At 33.6% G+C, this 21770-nt stretch overlaps 1 protein-coding gene across 5 annotated transcripts in view; it reads right to left on the reverse strand.

The window, feature by feature from the left end:
- Nucleotides 1–1290: 1290 nt before the first annotated feature.
- The window catches only part of kcnc3b (potassium voltage-gated channel, Shaw-related subfamily, member 3b), a 73329-nt gene continuing 52849 nt past the window's right edge, over nucleotides 1291–21770 (reverse strand). For 2 of the 5 annotated variants that reach the window (XR_007825614.1, XM_051097815.1), the window contains exons 6-7: nucleotides 19293–19333; nucleotides 1291–7828 (exon numbers count right to left, since the gene is read on the reverse strand). Coding sequence is in view for 4 of the 5 variants with exons in the window: in XM_051097815.1 (XP_050953772.1) it covers nucleotides 19299–19333 (35 nt within the window). In the remaining variant the exon portion in view is untranslated. Of the gene's footprint in view, nucleotides 7829–10248; nucleotides 13379–19292; nucleotides 19334–21770 lie in introns of those variants that run through there. The other 3 variants (XM_051097813.1, XM_051097812.1, XM_051097816.1) reach the window with 2 other exon arrangements.

Genomic DNA, 21770 nt, shown 5'->3' on the forward strand with positions numbered 1-21770 from the left:
CAAAACCGGTCTTGAGTAACACGGGTATATTTGTATAGCCAAAAATACTTTCTATACCAAATATCAAGTATAGGTCATGTTCCATGAAGATATTTTGTGAATTTCCTACTGTAAATATATCAAAACTTAATTTCTGATTAGCAATATGCATTGCTAAGAACTTCATTTGGACAACTTTTCTCAGTATTTTAATTGTATTTTTGCAACCTCAGATTCCAGATTTTCAAATAGTTGTATCTTGACCAAATATTGTCAATGGGAAGCTTATTTATTCAACTTTCATATGATATATAAATCTCAATTTAAAAAAAAAAAAGACCCTTATGACTTTTATTGTGGTCCAGGGTCAAATATCAGACAAAAATCGGGTCAGAATAATTCATGTTTTTTTTTTTTTTTTTTTTTTTTTTTTTAAATCTCTGCCCACCAAGGTGCCATTTATTTGCTCTAAAATACAGTAAAAATTGTAAATCTTATTACAATTTAAAATAAATGTTTTGTATTTGGATATATTTTAAATTGTAATTTATTTCTGTGATTCAAAGCTGAATTTTCAGCATCATTACTCTAGTCTTCAGTGTCACATAATCCTTCAGAAATCATTTTAATATGCTGATTTGCTGCTCAAGAAACATTATCATTGTTGAATTTTTTTTTTTTTTAAAATAGCAGGATTTACTTGCGATATAACTGTCCTTACTGTTACTTTTGTTCAATTTAATCTGTCCTTTCTGAATTAAATAAATAAAAAAAAATTAAATAAAAAAGCTTATTTATTCAACTTTCATATGATATATAAATCTCAATTAAAAAAAAAAGACCCTTATGACTTGTATTGCGGTCCAGGGTCATATATCAGACAAAAATCGGGTCAGAATAATTCATGTTTTGTTTTGTTTTTTTAAATCTCTTTATTTGCTCTAAAATACAGTAAAATAGTAAATCTTATTACAATTTAAAATGAATGTATTGTATGTGGATATATTTTAAATTGTAATTTATTTCTGTGATGCAACGCTGAATTTTCAGCATCATTACTCCAGGCTCCAGTGTCACATGATCCTTCAGAAACTCTTAAATATTTGTGGATTTTTTTTTCAGGATTCAGGATTGAGATAGAAATGTCTTTAGTCACGTTTGATCAATTTAATCTGTACTTTTTTAAATTAATAAATAAAAATAACACCACTGACCCAAAACTTTTTTCTTACTGACCCAACATTGTTAAAAAAAAAAAGTGTCAATGTGCAATAATACATATGAGGTCTCATATGAAGAAAGACACATCAAGGTTGTTAATCACTTTAATCATATTGATTACTGATCATGTTGATTGATCGGGATGATTGGCAGTGGTCAGAGAGGTGGTGATTGCATATCTGTAATTCAAGTACATCAAATCAAACTTAATACACAAGAAACGGGTGATCGAACTGACATTGGATACAAGAGCAGGCACAGTAAATCGAACAAGAAGAATTAGATGCAGACAGAGCTACCATTCCAAATCATCTTAAGAGGGCAGTGCGCGTCAATGTGCGTGAAAAGACGGAGAAGACAAGCTCAGCTTGTCCTGAAAACAAAACCAACATGTTTGAGAATAAAACTAAATTAGACTGTGTGGATATGCGTCCTGCTTGAAGCATGCTGTCGCTTTAAAATATTTATTCAGCGTTACTTTGTGACCCCTGGACCAGAGTGGTCTTAATGCCTTCTAAAATAAAACCAAGCACAGGCTCTTTTTTATCTTCGTAGCGAACGACAACAAAGTGATCACGGTCGTAAAAAATATGAACAATCTTCGAAATGGAACGAAATGGAACAAAAAATCAACTCTGTATAAAATATAAATGATTCAATAAATCGATAATTATAAACAAAAGCAGTTATAAAACTAGAAATATGCACAACTTTGAAAAAACACAAAGACCTATTTGGGCTATAAGAGTAAGGTTTTATTCTGGGCTGGGAACGGACCCAGTGACCCAGCACCGGTCGAGACATCTCGTTTTCGCTTGGTAAGGTTTCGAAAATATACGCTGTGTCATATTGTCTTTCCCCTAAAGGTCGCATGTCCACTTCCACCATATATCAGAAGCCGATGATATCAGCACACCCGAAAATATCACAAACCGTCCCTCACACCAGACACCGGACCGCGGCCTGCTCGAACCGCCGCCGTTTCTCATATTCACTTCGTTCTGTCCTTTCCGTCATTTCTGTTGACTTGCTAATTAGCGGATGCTTTTCATCTGCAATATCAGTGACAAGACAGTCAAGCTCCTTTTTCAAGGCCAACTGGCTGCGTCCATATTTTATCTTCTATCTGCCCTGTCATTAAAAAAGTACACATGACTTAAATTGATTAAATACTGAAAATACATGATTCATGTGATTCGCCTGTCATGTAACGTAAGCCTATAGCTAACGCGTCTTGCATAGGACTCTCGCTAATCTTGAATGATATGAAGTTTGTATGCCCTTGTGTTAAACGCTAACAGATTAGCTGCAGTGCTACCATGCTATGCTACTGAGCCCCATCTGAGGCAAAAGCTAAGCCTCAAGTCCTTAGGACCAAAAATAATATTTATGATAAACAGATAAACACACTTAACCTTACGGCAATGTTTTACATTAGACTTAAACTATAAACGCTAAAGCTTTAAACTGGTGTCATGAGAAGCAAAAACAACATCTTCTGTGTAAAACTGAATATTTAGGACACCATTAGCATGGTTAGCCATTTTGTAGCCTGTATTACACAATAACTTAGCTGAGATGTTTCGCATTAGCTTAAGCTAATCGCTTAGATTTAACTTCAACGTCGTGTCCTGAGAAACTTCTGTGATGAACATGTTGTGTAAAACTGAACTTTTCAGGACACCAAATTTGTATGATTTTAATTCTGTAGTCAATATTAGGCTAAGAGATAAACACTCTACTGTGATTTTTGTATTAGCATAAAGCTGAATGTTAAAGGTTTAGCCTGGTGTCCTGAAAACCAAAAACTTTTAGGATAAACGTGTGTGAAACTGAACATTTCAGAACACTAAATGAACATGAGTTAGCTATTTTAATTCTGTAACATTAGAATAACACATTTAACTCAACTGTGATGTTTTCCCTGGTGAAAAAAACAGCATATGCTGGTTAGGTATGTTTTGATGCTGGTTTATGCTGGTCCTTTGCTGGTTCGTGCTGGTCCTCGACCAGCAACATGACCAGCAAAAACCAGCAAAGGACCAGCTTAAACCAGCTAAGGACCAGCATAAACCACCATCAAAACCTACCTAACCTGCATTCCAGCATCAAAACATACCTACCAGCATATGCTGTTTTTTTCACCAGGGTTGCTAATTGCTAAAGGTTTAGCTTCAGCCTAGTGTCCTGAGATACAAAAAAAGGTTCTATGATATACAAACTAGGTAAAACTGAAGATTTCAGGACCATGGTTAGCAATTTTTAGCCTGCATTACACAAAAATTCAACTGTGATTTTTTTTTTACATTAGTCTAAACCCTGATAGCACATGTACATCTCAGAGACGTCTATCTGATGTCTGCATTTACATCTGCAAGATGTATTTTTTAGATTGTTTGCTCATCTGCAATAAGTCTACAGGACGTATTTTGTCAGATGTCAAATAGATGTCTATTAGATGTCTATAAGATGTATGTAAAACTGACATCTTACAGACATCTGTCAGATGTTTGTACACAGCAGATGGTTTCCACCCTGGTGAAAAAACCAGCATATGCTGGTAGGTATGTTTTGATGCTGGGATGCTGGTTATGTAGGTTTTGATGCTGGTTTAAGCTGGTCCTTTGCTGGTTCATGCTGGTCCTTGACCAGCAACATAACCAGAAAAAACCAGCAAAGGACCAGCTTAAACCAGCTAAGGACCAGCATAAACCAGCAAAGGACCAGCTTAAACCAGCATCAAAACCTACATAACCAGCATATGCTGGTTTTTTCACCAGGGCAGATCAAGTGATCTTTAACTGACATCTTGCAGACGTATGTGTGCTATCTGGGAAGCTAATCGCTTAGATTTAGCTTGGTGTCCTAAGATACAAAAACAACTTCTATGATAAACAAGTTGTGTAAATCTGAACTTTTTAGGACACCAGATTAGCATGATTTTAATTCTGTAAAATAACAGTTAAACACATTTAACTCTACTGTAACTTCTGTATTAACAGCTAAATGCTAAAGGTTTAGCTTTAACCTGGTGTCCTGAGAAGCAAAAACACTTCTAGGATAAAGTATGTTGTGTAAAACATTTCAGGACACCAAATGAACATGATTTTAATTCTGTAGCATTAGAATAACACATTTAACTCAGTTGCAACGTTTTGCATTAGCCTAATGCTAACTGCTAAAAGTTGAACTTCAGCCAACAACTTCTATAACAAATTGTGTAAAACTTAAGAATATAGGACACCAGATTAACATGGTTAAAGTTAGCCATTTTAACTCTGTAACCTATTACAGAATAACAGATTTAGCTCAGCTGTGATATTTTGCATTAGCCTGAAACTAACTGGCCTTTTGGCCTGGTGTCTTGAGACACAAAAACAACATATGATAAACAAGTTTTGTAAAACTGAACTTTTCAGGACACCAAATTAACATGATTTTGATTCTGTAGCCAGTATTACAGCATAACAGATAAACACATTTAACTGAACTGTGATTATCATATTAGCATTAAGCTAAATGCTAAGGGTTTAACTCTAACCTAGTGTCCTGAGAACTAAAGACAACTTTGTTTTTTGATAAAATATGTTGTGTAAAACATTTCAGGACACCAAATGAACATGATCCAAGTTAGCTATTTTAATTCTGTAGCATTAGAATAACACATTTAACTCAACTGTGATGCTTCGCATTAGCTAATTGGTAAAGGTTTAGCTAGGTGTCCTAAAATAAAAAAAAGTTCTATGAACAAGTTGGCTAAAACTTAAGATTTCAGGACACCAAATTAGCATGATTAGAGTTATCCATTTAAATTCTGCATCTTATATGACAGAATAACAGATTAACTTTTAACTCATCTGTGATGTTTTGTACCAGCCTGAAGCTAACTGCTTAAGGTTTAAAGACGCTAAAGGTGTCTTGAGACACAGAACAACTTATATGATAAACAGAAAGATGAAACTATGGTGATTTTAAGACATAAAATTAGCACGATTAACGTTAGAAATTTTAATTCTGTAGCTGATATTACAGAATGACATATATAACATTTAAAATCAAGTGTTTTCATTGCATTCGCCCATTGTATAAGCTATCAGCTTTGATTTTGCTAAGCTAACGGTTAAAGACTATTGGCCAGGGATGAGGCCTGTGTCCTAACTTCCTGTTTAAACAGGAAATACAGCAAAATGCCTTTCATCGGATCTTGAAAATAATCAGACGAGATGAAAATGAGAAATAGCTGCACGGGCAGGCAGAGGTCCGGTGCGGAACTGAGCATTCACATTTTTCACCTGAGATTAGAGACACATGGCATCTCTACAAAAACACAGTTTTCCACACTGCATCCGTTCGTAAGGAAGACGCTGAGACTGATACGAGTCTCCACTTTGCCTTGCTACAATCTCAATCGAGCAGATCTCTGGATTATCGTTCGTATTATTGCCAATGAGAGCAGGTGAACTCAAAGCGAGAATGAAACACTATCAGCCCCAACGCACGTGGGAAAAGACGCCATATCCCGCTTATACGGAGGATTCTAGCATCAGCACAGTTGTTATCGTGGCTACAGAGGGAACTAATGCTGTGCGCAGACAAACATTAGAGAGTGTCACGCAACCAAAATATACAGTCCAGGCGGCGTTTCGATGGAAGAAATGAAACCGAACGAGAATGTAACATGGGGCAGTATGTAGCAGAATCGCTTTTGGTGGCATTTTTTGTTTTTTAAACCTTAAACTAATAAAACTGTTCAGTGTGTAACTCGCAGTCAGAATTTATTCACATTTCTTTTTTTCCTATTTCAAAACAAAATATAGCTCTTTTAAATATATTATTTTTTCTAAATATCCATTGCATATCATGTTTTTTTATTTATTTATTTATTTATTTTTATTAACATCTTTATTATTAATATCTTTTTTTTTTAATTATTATTCTAGCCCTCCCCACTTCAACTAAGGGCTAGCAGAAAATACAGTCATGCAAAGTTCTCATGCTGGTAAACAAAGTTACAAAAATGCATTTTTTATTTTTTTTCTTTCCAAGTAGTATTTTTTTTTTCATTAGTTTTTTTTTTCTCATATATTTTGACATCCATTTTCTCACAGTTCAGTCCGAGGAAACGACCTCTTCTGTTTTAGCGCCCTCCCCCTCAAAAGAGCGCGTTAATATTTTTTCTTTCGCCCTTTTTTTTGTATAAGTCGGCGGCTGTTCGTAGGGTGGTCGGCGTTGCATTTTTACAGTCGCGTTCCTCGTGAACCATGGAGATGTTTTTGCAACTACTTATCAAAATATAAATTTGTTCTTTTTTTGTACATTTATTCTTCTTGATTCGTTTGGCGTGACCTTCCGCGCTCCCTCTGATTAGTTGAGAAGGAACGACGCTGTCAAGCCAATAGGAGAGAATACAAGACAGAGACGTAGGGAACTCTGAAAAGGCAGTTTTAGACATAGACGATTTTAGGAAGGGAGATTTTAAGAGATTTCCCTGACCTTTATACCCTCTTTCCACGAAGAAAAAACAAACTTCCGCTTGTTATTGGTCCAAGCACTCGCATGTGCATGTATATAATCACTGGCAGCATCAGCTCTACTAAAGAAATCACAAAATAAATCTCTATAATCAGGAACGAGAAAAAAGTCCCAATTTAAGGGCATTTTTGGGAATTACAAACAGCACCCCTGGCAGAGCAGCCAATCCGTTCATATTTAAAGGGACGAAAAGTTCAGATCTGACAGGGAACGTCTTATTTTGTGCCATTTTAGCTTTCGTACATTATTTGGTCACAGTTGGGCTTTGGTCTGTCGGGACTGTTTTCGATGTTGCCTCCCCCGAGCGCTCGGGAAAAAAACTGGAAGACTGTTTGGGAATAGCAACGTACGTCTCTTACCAAAGCAGAGTGCTGCGTTTTCACTTTTCAGTGCTCTAGATTCATTCACAAAGAAAAGCTACTCTAAGACTCGGACGGGGAGTGGGAACTACCACACGGCAATGCACAGACAACACATTTCGCTGCTAATATGCTGAGTGGGGGAAGAAAACAAGAAAAATTGTGCATGACTAAGCTATTTTTAGTCATTCTGTGCAAACGGTCAATGAAATATCAGTCTGTAAAAAGTCTGTCGGAGAGTTCTCCCAGCCAAGAAATGCTACAGGGTCTTAGCAGAAATGCTACATAATTATTCTAACTTAGTCCTTCATTCTTACATATAGATTAATATACAGAAACTCAGAGCCCAGGTGAGTGCGGCAGTCAAAACGCCTGGTGTTTTGATCTTAAAACATTGGAATGTTTTCCGTTCGTTCCTTCAAGAGACTTTTTTCTCTTTCAGGTGTCAGTGCAATGTTCGGTTTTTGTTGCTGTAAAGTCAGTCAGTCTGTAGAAAGAGGAGTGATCCGGAATTTCGGTGAGGTTGCTTTGGTTACCGTGTGAAGATCTGGCCTCGGAAAAATTCCAGTTTCCTTGTTTTTCTTTTTTTTTCGTGTTTTTTCCAGTCACACCCTCTTGCCACTCCGACATTCCTCACTTGTCCCGTGTGGATGGTACGGCCCCATCGGCAAAATTTTCAGGATTCAGCGACTAACCATGTCTCCTTAAAAGAATTGCCAAATGCTAGAAACTTAACACTGTGGACAAAAACAGAGATATAATGATTTCATTAGAAGTGAACATCCATTAAGCAATGCGTTTAAAAGAAAAATCACAGAAAAAAAGAATAGTTCTCCCAAAAATTTGCTGAAAATTCACCAACCCTCAACCATCCAAGATGTAGATGAGTCACCAATGGATCCACTACAGTGAATGGGTGCCGTCAGAATGAGAGTTCAAACAGCTGATTCACAAGTAATCCACACCACTCCAGTCCATCATTTAACATCTTGCGAAGCCAAAAGCTACATTTGTTCATAATTTTGCGTTCTCCGGTGAAAAAGTCGACTCATTTGAATCAGGTGAAAAATATGAAGATTAAACAATGTTTACAAGCGAAAACTTTTACTTGTGGATTATTGTAATGTTTTATCCGCTGTTTTGACTCTCGTTCTGACGGCACCCATTCACTACACAGCATCCACTGGTGCGCAAGTGATGTAATGCTACATTTCTCCAAATCTGTTCTGATGAAGAAACTCAACTACATCTTAGATGGCCTCAGGGTGAATAAACTCTCAGCAAATTTTCATTTTTGGGTGAACTGTTCCTTTAAGATGTAGAAATGCTTTTAAGAAAACCACACAAATACAAAGCTACAGAAAAACTGAAAAAAAGAAAGTTGAGACGAACACAGTTAAAACTCTTCTACACACACAGATCTCAAGATGAAGTTGCATGCACTGAACACCGGCTGTGCAATGTATCTTCTCAGGGGTGAAAAAGTCCAGTCCCGGAGAAAACACACAGGTGCTAATTACAGTTAATGATAACACAGTGTTTAACCTGAAATCCGAAGACACTGGAGATCACACTTGCATGTTAACGCTAAATGTGGCCAATTAACTTGCTGGATCTAGCAGGAATGGAATAGTCCACCCCAGATACATTCTAGATCAATTTAAAATATAATAAGCTACTACAGTATCACTGATAAAAGGAAACTTATTGATTAAAACTGAGAACAGTAGAAAGCTGGGGAAGGTTTACCTGTGGATGGCTGGTAAAAGTTAAGCATGTACTGTAAGAATTCAGTTAACAGATAATTCATTCAACTATGGTAATGTAAGCGCAATCATTTATGATCAGTCGATACAGTCAAAAGTTTACACCCCCCTTTCAGAATCTGCAAAATGTTAATTATTTTACCAAAATAAGAGGGATCATACAAAATGCATGTTATTGCTTATTTAGTACGGACCTGAATATGATATTTCATAGATGTTTACATATAGTCCACAAGAGAAAATAAGTTGAATTTATCAAAAGTTCACATACACTTGATTCTTCTTGTTACCTGAATGATCCACAGCTGTGTTTTTATTTAGTAATATTTGTTAATGAGTCCCTTGTTTGTCCTGAACAGTTAAACTGCCTGCTGTTCTTTAGAAAAATCCTTCAGGTCCCACAAATTCTTTGGTTTTTCAGCATTTTTGTGTATTTGAACCCTTTCCAACAATGACTGTATGATTTCATATGCAACTATTACAGAAGGTTCAAACACTCACTGATGCTCTAGAAGGAAAAAACATGCATTAGGAGCCGGGGGGTGAAAACTTTTAGAATTTAAAGATTAGGATAAATTTATTTTGTCTTCTGGGAAACATGTAAGTATCTTCTGTAGCCTCTGAAGGGAAGTACTAAATTAAAAAAAAATATGATATTTAGGCAAAAAAAGAAAAATGTACACATCACCATTCTGTTCAAAAGTTTTCACCCCCAGCTCTTTTCCTTCTGAAGCATCAGTGAGTGTTTGAACCTTCTGTAATAGTTGCATATGAGTCCCTCAGTTGTCCTCAGTGTGAAAAGATGGATCTTAAAATCATACAGTCATTGTTGGAAAGAGTTCAAATACACAAAAAATGCTGAAAAACCAAAGAAAATGATTTTTCTGAAGAACAGTAGGCAGTTCAAGACAAACAAGAGACTTATGAACTATCACTAAACAAAAAGGTAACAACACAGTATTAAGAATCAAGTGTATGTAAACTTTTGAACAGGGTAATTTTTATAAACTCAACTTTTATTTTCTCTTGTGGACTATATGTGAACATCTTTTGTGTAAAATATCTGATTCAGGGCAGTACTAAATAAACAATTACATGCATTTTGTATGATCCCTCTTATTTTGGTAAAATAATTAACATTTTGCCGATTCTGAAAGGGGGGGTGTAAACTTTTGACCTCAACTGCATATGAGAAAATGAAACAGCTGAACATTGAAATTATGCCTGAACCACTAACAATATGTTTTTGTACATTTTCAGGTAAGAAGCAAAAAAAAAAAGTCAAAATTCACCTTTGTGTTCTTTTTCAATTACAGTTTTCAGTTAAAATACACACACACACATACCCCATAGACAAACACATACAGACTTTAAAGAACAACCAGCATACATAAAGAGAAAGGCAGAGATGAGTTTAATGGGCATTCGCTCGTGTAGATACACATTTGTACAGATCATGTCGGCCTAGAAGCTTTGCATTAACAGGTGAAGCTAGTTAAATCTAGCTAGCGGTGTATGAGTCTCTACAACAACACTGCAGCCTAAATTATCCTCATAGAGGGCTCTTTTTAATATAAACATGTTCGATGTGTTTCAGTGACCTGACAGTGTTGTATAGGGCACAGCTACATGGAATACACAAGAAAAACAAAACCAGTTCTTAAAAGTCCTTTTTTATATTTTAAACATCTGCATACTACAAGAACAGCACAATATTAATTTTAACATCAACTCACAAATGGAGGAAAAAGACATTATTTTTTATCTAGAGAATGAATCTTCTCAACTAAGTAATCACTAGAGATCCATAACTAATAGAGACTAATCAGTTTTAGCAGAAGAAAGTCTCTGGTTTCACAGTGTATGAGGAGTCCTGGCGTCCCTTTTGTTAAAAAAGGCATTTTAACAAGGATTGGTGCCGGTGTCGTGCAGGATTCAATCCCACCGCAGATTTATTTACATAATTATCGGTTCTGAATATTCAGCCTTTAAAATGCAAGATCTACCAATCAAAAGTTTGGGTTTAGTACAATTTTTTGTTTTTGAGGTCTCACCACAGCTGCATTTTTTGGATCAAAAATACAGTAAAAATACAAAATATTATTGAAATTTAAAATAGCTGTTTTCTTTTTGAATATGTTTTAAAATGTAATTTATTCCTGTGATAAAAGCTGAATTTTCAGCATCATTACTCCAGTCTTCAGTGTCACAAGATCCTTCAGAAATCATTTTAATATGCTGATTTTGAGTGCAAGAAATATTTCTTCTTATTAGCAATGTTTAAAATATATATTTTTTTGAAAACCATAAAACATTTCGATTTTTTTTTTTCAGGATTCTTTGATGACTACACTGTAAAAAAAAAAAAAAAAAAAAAAAAAAAACACAATTTGTTGAGTCAGCTTAAAATAAGTTGTTACCCTGCTGCCTTAAAATTTTAAGTTCATTCAACTTGAAATGTTAAGTTGTACTAAGTAACAACTTAGATATTTGTGTTTGCTAAACTTAACAGATGGGTAAGTAACCCAGCTGCCTTAAAATTTGAAGTTGATTCAACTCAAATATCTAAGTATAATGTAACATTTCAAGTTGAATAAACTTTTTTTGAGTTGACTGAACTTACAATTGTAAGGCAGCCAGGTTACAAATCATTTTAAGTTGACTCAACCAATTGTTTTTTACAGTGTAGACAGCAATAGAAAACTTTGGTAACATTATAAATGTCTTTACTGTCACTTTTGATCAATTTAATGCATCCATGATGAATAAAAGCAACAAACTATTGAATGATAGTGTATATTTGATTAACTTTTTAAATATAATTTTGACCAAACTTTGGTTATCTTCGAAACTGTACCAATCCTGAACTGAAAACATAAACGCTTTGGAGAACTGAATCTCGCACAACGCCGGGTACATCGTAGGATCCAGGTTTGCATGATCGAGGAGCCATGTTTAAAACAAAATGGCTCCTTACTGATATATTTACTGTCTCAACAGTGGGTTGTTCTCCATTGGGAAACTAAATCACATTAAATGATTAAGAACTAGATAACATACAGTTCGCTATAAACTACAACTTTGCAATTATTGCAACATTTTCTCTTTTTTTGCTATTTCAGGGAAGTATTTTCTCAGAAATGGCTTATTTACTTAGTATCACCTCTTTTGTTAATGATTCTGGAAGCACTCGGTCACATCGACCTGAATACATACACATATATATTTTTTTGTCTATTTCTATTTATCCAAAAAGAAACACAGTAACACTTACGTATATATCATATACAAATGAAACTGTTGTGTAATGTTTTTGAAAACAAAAACAATTTGTCTTTGAAAAACATTCAAAATATAATAAAAAACAACAGCAGGACACTAACATTGACAAGACAAACAAGAAATTCTCTTTAAATCATCTTAAAGTCATCTTCCGTCCTCTTAACCTTTTGCATTATGATAAATCTTCTTACATATAAATCTATAACACCACATGTGCGTATGTTTGCAGCATTATGAATAAGGATGGAATATTGCACATTTTGCATATATATGTGGATGAATGAGTGATTTTCTTGGAGCATCATCTTAAAATCTAACACTAACACATCACAAACAGTGTACAATGGCAAACAAAGAAAAATAATTGCATCAATATACTTTTTTTTGCTCCTCATGTACAGTTTTTGGATTGAAAGTCTTTGTTTAGAGGTGGAAAGGTGAAATTTGGCAACATGTTATAATGGGCAAAAGACAATATGCAATGATAATGCAAAATAAAATGATTAAATGCTCATGAAGACTGTATTATGAAAGCTCATCAGCTTTATCATTCGCTCATTTAGTTGTGCAATTAAACTAAATTATTTCAGTTCAACGACAAATAAAACTATACAGGTATGTGTGATACACTTAATTTTTAACCACTATGAATGTTTCTATTTGTAGATTAATGATTGCATATGTACATTATTCTTGCATTACAAATTCTGGAGTTTAAATCCAGGCTTACATTTATTCACAGTAATATTCATTTTACTTCAGACAGGGAAACTGAAACGAAAATGCATGATTTTTTCTGTCTTGAGCATCAAAACCATATTTTTAACATGTCGTCTGACCCAGAATGCATGAGGGAAAAACAAAGCACTTCCTTTCGTTCATAAACATACGTACAGGTGTTGACCTGGTTAACCTGCCAAGTCCATTTCGTAACTAACATGACCCGTGGTCATTGATAAGCAGCTCCGTTTAGCGACGTGTATCTACTGCAGTCATTGTTATTGCTATGAATGCGAGTATGAGGCTGTCCTGCCTTTCTCTCCTCCTTTCCTGAGTCGTTCTGTCACTCTTTCCGCTTTTTCTGCTACAAAATGGAGGGAATGGGTGAGCGGCAGCGACGGAGGGGTCCCGGGGCCTCGTAAGGGTCATAGGGCGTGCTGGTGATGGGGGTCAAACGCAGGGACGACCCCGCCATTCCTGATATGTTGTTCAGGCTGCGAGATTTCTCATAACCCGTAGCTGGCAGATCGTTTTACCAAGTTTAATTGTTAGTGACAGGTTAAATTAATTTTAACATGCGTGTTTTTAAGATTAAACAGCATGGACGATGGGTTGGGTGTTACATGTTCAGGTTAATATATTGATGTGGCGGACGGAAAATTATTTTTATTTGTAAAGGAATAAAACAAATGAAAAATGTAAAAATATAAAATGACACAAATGTGAAATTAAAGGTGAAGAGACACGTAAAAGACAGACACACAGACACACACAGGACAAGACAGGACAAAACAGGAAAATGAGAGTTATGAAATTCATCATACATTGGTTTTCTAAAAAAACAAATACTCCAGAAACAAATACTCCACACATAAACATCCACACATTCCCACTGGTTGAAGAAAACACCCGCTGGATTGTTTTGCCGCGGAGTTTATATTTTGGAAGTGGTAAGTTGAGATTTGCGATGAAGTGTTTCGGTTAACCAGTGGTAGTTAAGCAGGGCAGTGTAGAGTAAGACTAGACAACAAATAAGACAGAAGCTGAAGTGCCGTTTTTCGGCCAGACTGGAGGAGATTGTCGAGAAAACCACAGCAGCCATTGTAAAGCATTTCAACAGATCTATAAACACGTTAAAATAGGATTGTTAGTGTCAATTGAAATTATTTTTTCCTTTGTTCCAAAACCTAAGCTCATGACTTAATACTCTAACAAGCACAACAATATTAATTTTAAAATTATATTTTATTATATACTGTAATTTTACATTTTGGTATAAATAAATTAATTCATGTTATTAATTTAATTTATGTAGGGATTTTCCAAAGCACAAGATCTAAGATTTAAGCACATATCTTACATTTAATAAATCTTAGTTAAAAAATTTGTTATTTATAGATAGATAGACAGATAGATAGATAGATAAATAAATGAATACATACATACATACATACATAAAGTGTTTTTCCAAAGCTCAGGGTAAAAAATCTATCAATAGAGTTTGTAAATAAAATAAAATAAAATAAAATAAAATAAAAGTGTTTTTCCAAAGCTCAGGGTCAACATATATCAATAGAGTTTGTAAATAACATAACATAAAATAAAATAAATATTGAATTTCTATAGTGCTTTTCCAAAGCTCATGTTCAATATATAATACATTCTGGAAAGAAAGAAAAAGAAAGAAAGAAAGAAAGACACAGGGAAAGACGAGAAAGAAAGAAAGAAAGAAAGACGAAAAGACAAAAAGAAAGACGGAAAGAAAGAAAAAAGAAAGAGAAAGAAAGGAAAAAAAGAAGGAAGGAAGACAAAAAGAAAGAAAAAACAAAGAAAAAGAAAGACAGAAAGAAAGAAAGAAAAAAGAAAGAAAGAAAGAAAGGCGAAAAGAAAAAAGACAAAAGGAAAGAAAAAAGAGAAAGCGAAAGAAAGAAAAAAGAAAGAGAAAGAAAGAAAAAGAAAGACAAAAGGAAAGAAAGAAAAAAGAAAGAAAAAGAGAAAGAAAAAAAAAAGAAAGAAAGAAAGAAAGAAAGAAAGAAAGAAAGAAAGAGAAAGAAAGACAAAAAGAAAGAAACAAGAAAGAGAAAGAGAAAGAAAGAAAAAGAAAGAAAAAAGAAAGAGAAAGAAAGAAAGATGAAAAGAAAGAAAGACAGAAGGAAAGAGTGCCCTTCCAAAACTCATAAAATGTATATAAGGTCAATGGTATTAAACAAACAATAAATAAATAAAAATAAATATTTCATTTATATAGTGCCATTCCAAATCTAAAAGTCAATAATATATTTATACATTTTGGCATTAACCAACCAATAATTAAACAAATTAAAAATATTAAATTTATATAGTACCTTTCCAAAGCTCAATGTCTAAAAATCATGTGTATATATATATATATATATATATATATATATATACATACACACACAGTAGGTTTTGGAACAGACTGTAATTAATGGAATAATTCTCCATCCATCAAATATCATCCTAAGAACCTGATTAGCAGTTGAGTTAGTGAACAGATATGCTCTTATTGACCACTGACTGGTTTCTTTGACAACCTCCTGAACAACTTATTATATGTCACTTGACTGTGAGGTCATAAAGCCTGCATTTGCAAAACATAATCATAACAAAAACTGGTTTACAGCACTTCTGCTGCATTCACGTAGCGTCAGAATTACCGTAATTACGAGACGGCAACTCAGTTTCTATGCCATTAACATTTTCATTTCCTACATACATGGCTTTTCTGCTGACAGGAAAATATGTAAACATTACATTCATTTACCTCCATATTCTCTTGCAACATGTTAAGCAACTAATAGTAATTTGTTATTTTATTTATTTTAGCTTGTTTATATGACACCCAAAAAATATAATGACCCAAATATTGTTAGCTAAAATAAAATAGCCTAACAAAATCGGTTATAAGCAGTATATGTAGCTTCCCAAAAACGTATAATTAGGGTAATTCTGATTTAAATCACATTTGTAACATGTAAATCAAAAATGTTTGGTGCGTTAGAGTGGACTTTTCACATAATAATAAAAAAGAAAAATCAGACTTGAGTGTTATATTGAGCTTTAGTGAGTTTAGTAGTCAGGCTTATGTGACCAATCATTCAAGTGAAGTGACTAGCAGCGACCTTCAACCCACATATCAGACCCGTTTATCCGTCTCTCTCCCTGTTTCTCCCTATATGCGTGTTTATTTGGGAGAGGAAGAGGTAAATGTGGGAAAAGTTTGCCGCACGTTGACCATAGAAAAAAAAAAGACTCTGGAAACAAGGTAAGACAAGTAAAAAAAAGAGAAAACTTTCCTTAGAAAGTAGGACAACAGCTTGAACACACACACATTCAGACAGAAATTTGCTGAGTCAGGTCTGATATAATACGCACCACACACACTCGCAGACAAACACACACTTACGGCTTCTCTAATTCTTTGCCACATAAATGTGCACACAATCACAATCAAACACGGCCATACACAACATATACACACACAAGAACTCAAGTCAGTGATACGCAATTCGTTTCTGTGTAACTAGTTTGCAAAGCCATTCTTCTGTAAAATGTTGTGTTAAAACAAATCAATGCAATGAATTACATGTTTTTTAGAAATTAGTCAGTGCATGCAGTTACAAATGATTCAATGCAACAATTTAGTAAGAAAGGTTTTACAAATAATTCAATTAATGTCAGAATAGTTTACTATTTAATTTGACTGTTTGCGTAAGTAATGTTTGACAAACGATTCAATTCAAAATTTAATGCAAGAATGGTTTTACGAGTAATTCACACAGAAATTTGTCCTGCTTGTGTTGCACGAATGCAAAGACTTACACTATAGCTATAAATTCTATTATTCTCTGGGTGTATGCCTTCAAAGATGTACCAAACCACCATTTGTTACACAAAAAATATAGCAACTATTTACCACAAGGGGCACTATAACGCGATATAACATAACTGTCTTCTACTACTGTCAGTTTAAGCTTCAGGTCAAATAAAGTCATGGCTTTTATAAATAAAAATAAAATATATTGTATAAATTAAATAGATAGATCGACTGATAGACAGATGTATAGATCGACAGAGAGATAGATAGATATTATTAAACCAATGCCAATATTTATAATATTTATAAATATATTAAACACATAATATTTTTCAATTACTCGAACACATCAATTTACATGATCTTATTGAAAAAAAATGGTCAAAATATTAAATACTTATTAATTCATATTTTAAATACAGATGGCAAAATTTATAATATTTATAATAATATTTAACTGATAGTGTTTGAAAATTAGACAAACACACCATGGCTTTTATATAATTTTTATAATATTAAAAACATAATATTTTAAAATTACTCAAACACCCCAATTTACATGATCGTCTTGAGAGAAATATTGTAAAAATTATATTATTAAAATGAAAGTTATACTATAATAATAAGATTTTATATATTATTTTATAGAGATTTTATATAAAACAATAAATTTAAAAATATTAAATACATATTAATATTTTAAATACTATATTAAACATATGGCAAACTGTATAATATTTATAATAATATTTAACTGATAGTATTTTAAAATTAGACAAACACACCATGGCTTTTATAAATAAAAATAAAATATATTTTATAAATAAAACAATAGATAGATAGATAGATAGATAGATAGATAGATAGATATTATTAAACCAATGCCTATATTTATGTTTATAATTATATTAAACACATATTGTAAAATTACTCAAACACAATTTACATGATCATATTAAGAAATATATGTAAAGAAAAAAAAGATTTTATTATTAAAAAGTTATACTATAATTTTTAATATATTATTTTATTTAGATTTTATATAAAAATACATGTTATAAATGTTAAATACACATTAATTATTTACATTTCTAAATACTATTTTACACAGATGGCAAAATTTATAATATTTATAATAATATTTAACTGATAGTGTTTAAAAATGTTACAAACACACCATGGCTTTTATAAATAAAAATGAAATCTATTTTATATATAAAATGATAGATAGATAGATAAAATTAAACAAATGCCAAACAATATTAAACAAATAGATAGATATTATTTAACCAATGCCAATATTCATAATATTTATAATTATATTAAACACATAATATTTTAAAATTACTTCAACACATCAATTTACATAATCTTACTGAGAAAAGTATATTAGAAATTAACTTATTAAAATGACATTATAAGATTTTATATATTCTTTTATACTTATATATTTTAGAAATATTAAATACATCAATTATTTAATATTTAAAAAATATTTTAAACAGATAGAAAATGTTTGTAATATAATTTAACCGATTTTAAAATTCGTCAAACATACCATATCTTAGTGTTTAAGCATAAATGTCCAAATTTCATGATCCAAAAAAAAAAAAAGAAAAAAAATTCAAGTGCCATCATTCACATCCATACTTGTATGAAATATGCTTCTGGCCTAAAGTGGGGTTTGTTTACAAGAATCCACTTGCATTAAAACAAAAGCAGCAGCTTCCCGCTCATTAAAACCAACAACCAAAACATGCAGACACCCTGCGCTCATATTAAAGTACAGCATGCTCACAGCCTGACCACAGGTGTATTGCAGTACCACACAACCTGTACTTTATCTGCCGCTATGAACAACAGAACAACAAAAACAACCAGTGTGCATACTTTTACCCCTCTGCCTGGTCAAAAGCGTGGTTCAGACAGCCACACGCCCTTTTTATTATGTTTGTCTAGTAAGAGCTTTTAAAACGATTCCTCAGGAGACAGAGCGCATTAGTGAGGGTGGAATAAGACAGGAAGAGTGAATATATTTCATGGGATTGATGGATACTTGATGGAAGAAGGAGGGTGTGTGAGAGTAGCACCTCACAACAACACGACGTTTGGGTGACAGTGCAGTAAAAAATTAACTGGCTGACCAATCAAACATCCATGTATTAAAAATGTCCACATAATTACCGTACAAATATTTAAAGACAACATGAAATAAAAAATTTTACTTAATTTTATATTATTAATAGATATTTTTCACCTTTTTCCTACTTTCAGTATTGCAAATGTATGCGTGTATATTACACTAAATAATGCAATATGCAACAAAAAAATAAAATAAATGCTTGAATTCCAACACCATTACCATGTTAAATGCACACAATGCAACCAGCTCTCATGCTAAAGTATGTGATCTACAGTTCATCTTATATTACGTATCATGTACACATAATATTTTATAGTATTATCATGTTCAAAATGCCCAGTAGGATGAGTACTACTAGATTTGCATGCCTACTGTGAACCAGGAAAACCTCATAAAGAAGTGTTTCCTGTTTGAACATGTGATAAACAATTTAAAACAGTTGATGTACCTACCCACAGTCACGCATTAGAAACTCTGGCGCTGCACTGACGGCCTGGAGGCGAATGAAGGATGAGATGAGTGTTAGTCACACAGTGAAGAGAGTTAAAAACAGAGTGAATGACATGAAAGAACAAAAAGGGGGTGTGCAAATATCAAAACCACATTTAGATGCCCTAATGTGAGGGATAACTATCTTTGATACACGCCGCAGTACGTGACCACCACAGCATCAGCATCGCTCATTAGATAAAGATAATGACGAAATCACAGCTAACAGCTTAGAACGTTCTGGCAAGGTTCGCCAACATTTTTTTAAAGTTACTACTAGTCTCACATTTGCGGCTTTCTCAGCAGCGGAAGTCGTCATAGTTGGGTAAAATCTGCGAACAGTTAATGGGAGAATACCACAAATATTTTTTTGCATTCCCATTTGCTCAAATAGCAAAAGAAAAACAGTCCGAAGAGAGAACGCTGCATAGAAACACCATTAGCGTTAACTAGTTTTTAGTAACTTGATGAAAAGGTGATATAATACAAAGTATAGTGTTATAAATATACACACATTTTAAAAAAATCTAAATATAAAAACCTTTCAAAGACTACTGACATTGGAAATGATGCATGTTTTTTTTTTTTTTTTTTTTTGAGGTTATCGGTTAATTTTTTGGTTGCGTAGGCTATTTTAATCATATTCGGTAATTATTTTTAAAGGGTTTGCCCTGTTTTGATCCGTTTACCTGGGAAATTGATCTATGTTTATAATATTTTGATGTCATTATTTTAAGTAGTTAAAAATGCTCCTTATCAACCTTTGATTGACAAGTTAAAAACATTCTATCATATTATTTTGACAGTTAAAGTTTTGGCTGTTTTTTTGTTGGAGTGGGTGGGTTTTTGTGAGGTTTTGGGTGGAAATTGTCCATCCAATCTGGCAGATAATGAGAAGAATAACAACGTGCAGTTAACAGCAAAACTGTTTGCACTACAAACCACTGTGTTCATAACTTCATACATTAAGATAATGATATATATTAATAATATACATTTAAAAAATGTTAAAACACTCGGAAAACAATTCGGAATATCAAGCAGCAAAACAAGCTGTTTTCTACAGCTAAAAATGCCGCAGAGGAGACCGGAAGTCAGACTCATTCAATTTTCGAATCACCGTGATTGCTCTTACGGGAAAAATAACAATTGGAATGTTAGCAAAATGTTCTTAAAATGTATTTTAGTTGAGATGTTGAGGTAATAATCAGTTGTTATCGTCTGGGCTTAAAATATATCTATTTCGGTTGAACAAGTATCAATCTTTAAGTCTTCACTATATATTATAGCGCGCATCCTATCTAATAAATCACAGTAAGATTTGTCCATCGTCACGTTTGATATAAAACAAAGTCTCAACTTTCAAACTGAATGCGTTTTATGACGAAATTCAAACAATACCGTTTTGGCGCTCTTTAATGTGGCGTGAGTCGCGTGACAGATCGTTGTATAGTCGCCTCCGGTTCATTCAAACGGCTGTAACCGATCTTCCTCTTTCTTTACAGGTTTGCATTTTTACATCAAGTTTATTCAGCTACTCGGATGCGCAGGCATATTGGAGATACTTGGATGTAACCAACAGGATGGATTGCACGGTTAATGTACTGCTGAATATGTTATTCTGCTAATTTGTGCTGTCTAAACCATGGAAAAAAATGTGTGGAAGCTGCTAAATCATATAGAGAACGACTAAACAGGAAAGGGCGCAATATTTTGACAAGCTAAAGTTAAGGTGGTAAAGATACATACGCAGTATTAATTAAGATATTAGCCTAATATTTCACCTACCTGACTGGAAATAAGAATGAACATGAATGTTGTCAAGACTCTCGCTCTGGAAATTCTGGTTCAGTTTGGCCAACCACAAACGCCTTTTTTTGCCTCAGACAGTTTTTTTGCACATTTCTCTTAGATTTGTTATAAGTTTTGACAGTCTATAGTACTCCGCAGATGTTTTTCCTGGTCTGACCAATTAGTACAGCCCAAAACATGACAATAATTGACCATTTTCAGCAGAAATAATAAGCTAAATATTCAAGTTTCGTTCGTTTCAGTGCCATTGTTTACATTCAGTACCCTGCCCTAGTTTATGTCATATATGTTTATGAAGGTCCCATGTACAGTGTAGAATGAAAAGCTATTCCAGCTCGACCTGTTCCGGCAGTATGCCGGCATATCGACCGCTGGGCTGTTAGAAATAGAGAGAGCTCACATTACCCACAATTAAGCTCTATCGATCGGCTTGTGACCAGAACACTGAACACCACAACCATGACGGCCCGCTCACCGCTGGAATGTGCTGTAACAGGAGAACAGATCTACTGCGCCAATGCTGGACTGTGTTATCAAACTAGCCCTTAAACCTAAACAGTGCCACTTGTTAACCTTTAACACGATGGCACTGTGCACAATAATAGAGATGCTTGTATTTAGACACTAAA

The sequence above is a fragment of the Labeo rohita genome, chromosome 24 (genome assembly GCF_022985175.1).
Source record: "Labeo rohita strain BAU-BD-2019 chromosome 24, IGBB_LRoh.1.0, whole genome shotgun sequence".
Taxonomy (NCBI): domain Eukaryota; kingdom Metazoa; phylum Chordata; class Actinopteri; order Cypriniformes; family Cyprinidae; genus Labeo; species Labeo rohita.